The sequence below is a fragment of the Lontra canadensis genome, unplaced genomic scaffold (genome assembly GCF_010015895.1).
Source record: "Lontra canadensis isolate GAN:19392208 unplaced genomic scaffold, GSC_riverotter_1.0 scaffold175, whole genome shotgun sequence".
In the NCBI taxonomy this organism is placed as follows: Eukaryota; Metazoa; Chordata; class Mammalia; order Carnivora; family Mustelidae; genus Lontra; species Lontra canadensis.
Window position 1 is genome coordinate 1,889,468 of NW_022631169.1, and position 4,894 is coordinate 1,894,361.

The window sequence follows — 4,894 nt, forward strand, 5'->3', positions numbered from 1 at the left end:
AAAGAAAGAAAGAAAGAAAGAAAGAAAGAAAGAAAGAAAGAAAGAAAGAAAGAAAGACTGTTAGCCATACCTTAACTGTATCATTTCCCCAAATATTTTGGAAAACTTTTACTAAAATTTTGCCATTTTGTGTTTTTACTTTTCTTGTCCATATGCTCTTAAAATACGAAAATAAGGGGCGCCTGAGTGGCTCAGTGGGTTGAAGCCTCTACCTTCAGCTCAGGTCATGATCCCAGAGTCCTGGAATCGAGCCCCGCGTCGGGCTCTGCTCAGCAGGGAGCCTGCTTCCTCCTCTCTCTCTGCCTGCCTCTCTGCCTACTGGTGATCTCTGTCTGTCAAATAAATAAATAAAATCTTTTTAAAAATAAATAAATAAATAAATAAAATAAAACGTTTGATTTACTAATTGCTCTAATTAATTGCTCTTCCATCTCTCTGTCCAACCCTTATCTGCTTCCTAATTTTATTCAGTCAGTTCTGGGGGAATGTGTATGTTATGGGAACAAGTTTGAGCTTTGGTGTATGCCTTTCTCTCCTTCATGGTTATAACCCAAACATCCATTAATTATTAAGTTAAAAGACTGGAGGAATAATTCAGACATCTTATAGAACTTAGGTATGAAAATTTTTCTGAATATATATCTTCATAGGAAGATTTCTTAAATTAATGCTTTCTACCCAGTCCTTAAGAATTTTAAATTAAAGCTGTGACATAATTGACTTGTACGACAATAATACTGGTTTGCATTTTTCATAATATGGTGCTATTTCATCAATCTGAGGGATATTGTAAAAACAATAAACTTTATAAATGAAGTTCGAAATGCATTCTAAAGTCCACCTTTTTTTTTTTAATCTGTTGCTGATCTATTCCTAATATAATGGAGGAGAGTAAACAGCACTGCATTTGGGCATAATAGGAGGACACCAAATACAAATTTCTCTTTTCTAAAGTTGTATCTTGTTTACAGTTGTGTCCATGAGCCGTAGCCAGGTCCAGGAATCCAAATTTAGAGACTATTCATGGGTCTGTCTTACCCTTTTGTCTTCTAGTCCCCTTTTGAAGTCCTAATGTAAAACTAAGGAGTCTGCTTAATAAAAAATCACTTACCAGCTTTGGGGTCTCGAGCAGAATAACTTCCCTGAGCCTTCTTTTCCTCAATTAAGAGGCTTGTTGTGAGGATGAAGTAAAATATACCCCCCATTACCCACAGCCTCCCCACAGAGCAGTACATTTGCTCCAGCTGATGCGCCTACACTGACACCTCATTCTCACCAATAATGGAGGAGGCTGTGCATGTGCAGAGCGAGGGGCTATAGCGGAAATCTCTGAACCCCTCAGTTTTGCTGCGAACCTAAAACTGCCTTAAGAAAATTATTTGAAAAATCCTCTATGTATGAAAAATGATAGCTCTATATAGATCAGGATCGCCATGAAGGACTTGAAATAACCTGGATGCTCACTGAATGCTACCTCCTGTCCCCACACGGTTCCTTCCTGTGCATGTCCTGCAGCCGTGCTTGGTGGGGTCTACCCAAACAGGTGCTCTCACTTGATTAAAGGGTCTGATTGTCAAACTCTCTTTTCAGAAAATGATGAGGAACAGGAGGCACTGCCATCTCTTGATAAACCTGGCTGGTACTCTCAAGGGAACGCTGTCCACCTTTATGAACTTCTGAAGAAAATGACTGGCAAAAATGAACCCAAGGTATTTTCCGATTGAGGTGGGGTTCTTGATGCCCTCCTGCAGACATGAACTGTTATAAATTAAAACCATAATTCTAAATGCATTCAGCTTAGTTTTCTATGGGGAAATCATCTACTACCTCTGCCTGTCTGCCAGTCTTTTACCTCTTCTGCTTAAATAAGCCTTTTCTCTGTGATCGAGACTGGATCTTTATTTATAACAGAGAAAAGCAAGGAGGCACAGTTCTAGGGGATACACTGGATGAGTGTGTGGGATACCTGAGGAATAATACTCTGATAACAGGTCACTAAACAAATTTTATATGTAAAACAAACATTAATTGAAATTACACCACAGACTAGCCTGAAGACACACTCGATTTTGAAATCCTAGTCACATTGTTGATGTTGGACATGGGTGCATTTTTTATAGCAGGACACTTTCTTCCAAAAAATGTTTACCAGAAAGATCAGCAGGAAACTGACCCCTGCTCCACTGGCTCCCACATTGCCACAGCGCCCTAGGAACTCTTGAGGGGGTTTAACAGAGCATTCTGACTTGGAGGTTCTAGATCCTACTCCCTTACCGTTTTCTCATGTAAATGTAAATTGAGGGGTATGGATTAGATCCACGGGGCTTTGCCTGAGAATACCTGGAGAGCCTCCCAGAGCCCGCTTACCCAGCCAGTCAGAGATTCTGTTTTAGCCAGTCTGGGTAGGTCCCAGAAACTTGGAAAAGCTGGTGTGATGTGCACTCCCGCAGATGTAACCCATTGTAACAAGTCATCTCTACTCCACCAGTTTTTCAATTCTAAGGGCAGCCTTAACAATAAACATACAGACTCTAACTTCTTCAGAAAACTGAATAAACTCAGCCCCTGCCTTTCTTCTACCTGCAAATACATTGTGTCACTTCTTACAGCAAACTTGGTGCCCCACAAACCAAACGGGGCAGGTTGAATACTTGTGATGGTATTCACAGGAGTTTTAAGATGTTTATGTAACTTTTGTCCTATTCTGATAGGTGTCGAGGAATTTTTTCTGCTTCATGGAGTGAACACCACTTTCACATTCCTCATGCCTCAAACAGAATTTGCTATCTGACTTACAGGTCGTTTACTTTGGTGACAGCATGCACTCAGACATTTTCCCAGCCCGTCATTATAGTAACTGGGAGACAGTCCTCATTCTGGAAGAGCTCAGAGGGGACAGAGAAGGGAAGCCTGAAGAATCAGAGCCTCTAGAGAAGAAAGGAAAATATGAGGTAAGGGTTTCCTTACTAGCTCTTTCCTGGAAAGAAAAACCTTTCATGTTTGACATATCTTAAAAAGTGCGTGTTTGTGCCAAGAGTGATGAAATACCTTGGCACTTGGTGAACTTGCTATTTCAGCCCTGTTGTTAATCTTGTTGATAATTTTTAAATAATGCCAAGACCCATCTGTCTTCCCAGCCCTCTTGCTTTCACCCAGTACTATGACTTCATGGGTGTTTTTTGGCTAATGTTGAGGCAACCAGATCCTGACTCACTATAGTCACATCCTAATTCATTGGTAGCTCCTTTAGACTTGGTTCCTCAGCTGCCAAGAAGAAACCTTAAGTGAAGACTTGATGTAAAGAAAAGTAAAATATGTCATAAATCTGAAAAAGTGAAAAAAGTATATAAAAGCCAAAAGAAGCAGAAAAGATCAGAAAATAATACGCATTTCTAAAATCATTCCCGTGGAACAATTATAAGAAGGAAAAACTCAAGTCAAGAAACAAAAAATAACTATAAAAAGAAATGAGCTATTAAACCACACAGGGACAGGGAGGAAATTAACAAGCATACTACTAAGTGAAAGAAGCCAATTTTAAAAGCCTATATATTGTATGATTCCAGGTATACGACATTCTAGAAAAGGCAAAACTACAGAAAGTAAAAAGACCAGTGGTGCCAGGGGTTCAGGAGGGAGGGAGGTGAGTAAATGAAGCACAAGGGATTTTTATGGATTTTCATGATACTGTAATGGTGGAAACATGACATTGTATGTTTGTCAGAACCCATAGAAGTATACAACATGAAGTGTTAATCCTAATGTAAACTACAGCCTTTCATTAATAATAATGTATTAATACTGGTTAATCAGTGATAACAAATGTACCACACCAGTTACTGCAAAATGTTAATAATAGAAAAGACAGTGGGCGGGAAGGGGAGGCAAATGGGGAACAGATGTATGAGAACTTTCTGCACTATATGCTCTAGTTATCTGTAAACCTAAAGTCTGTTCATTTAAAAAATAATAACTATAAATAGACCCAACAAAATGTTAGAAGAAAGGGTTCAGGTTTTTCTGAGGTTTCCGCTGAGTAGCATTTAGTCTTCAGCATGACACTGGAAGTTCTTTGGACTGTTTGAGTTAAGAAGAGCTTTAAAGCAGTCTTACAGTGGGTAGGCCTTCTATCCTGCGTGACTTTGGAGGTTTTCACTAAAGAGAAATTAGGAGATTTGGTTTCTTCGGAATGCTTTGAGAATACAGGTACTGTATTAAGAAAATGAAGACTCCATGGGAAAGTTTCCTCAACAAACAGTAGCCCCATCCTTTTCCCATGACCCTTTTCTCTTGTTAATTAATTATAAACACATGAACAGAGTTCATAATTGGCTTTTAGACAGAAAATGATGAGTCAACAGCTTGAAAATTTTATTTCCTAAGACAAAATTGAAATAATGTTCCTTTCCTGTCAAACTCTACCTCCCCAACCCACCCTGTTCCACTGAACGTGGGCAAGGAAGCAAGGAAGAGGACGGTTTGGCCAAGTGACAGGGTTACAGTAAAGCCCTCAGAAGGCTCCAGCTGTAGCCCTAAACTCTCTTTCCATCTCACACTGTTGAGATTCCAGGTTAAATGGAATTGTGGAAGATGGATTCGCCTGTTCTGCTGGGGTCTGAAGTAGGTGTTTTGCTGCAGGATTCCCAGCTGTGGCCCAAAGCATCATGTTGACGAAGCAGAGTATTCTCGTCCTACTTGATTCCAGAGTTAACCTGGTCAGACTGAATGATATGATGTCTCTGTAGTTTGTGTTAAGGCAGTGTTTGTGTGATGGGTTCCTCCTTAGCAGATGTTTCAGGACAACTTAGTTCTCTCTTCTTTAAGGAGAATCCTCCAATCCTACATCTTTCTGCTTATATTTAAAAGCAGATTTAAAATTTAAAACAATTGGGTG

At 39.6% G+C, this 4,894-nt stretch overlaps 1 protein-coding gene across 1 annotated transcript in view; it reads left to right on the forward strand.

Moving 5' to 3' along the window:
* Positions 1–4,894, forward strand: part of NT5DC1 (5'-nucleotidase domain containing 1) — a 137,729-nt gene that overhangs the window by 118,613 nt on the left and 14,222 nt on the right. Inside the window, exons 9-10 of the mRNA XM_032846428.1 lie at positions 1,591–1,709; positions 2,799–2,951. Coding sequence (XP_032702319.1) covers positions 1,591–1,709; positions 2,799–2,951 — 272 coding nt within the window. The remainder of the gene's footprint in view (positions 1–1,590; positions 1,710–2,798; positions 2,952–4,894) is intronic.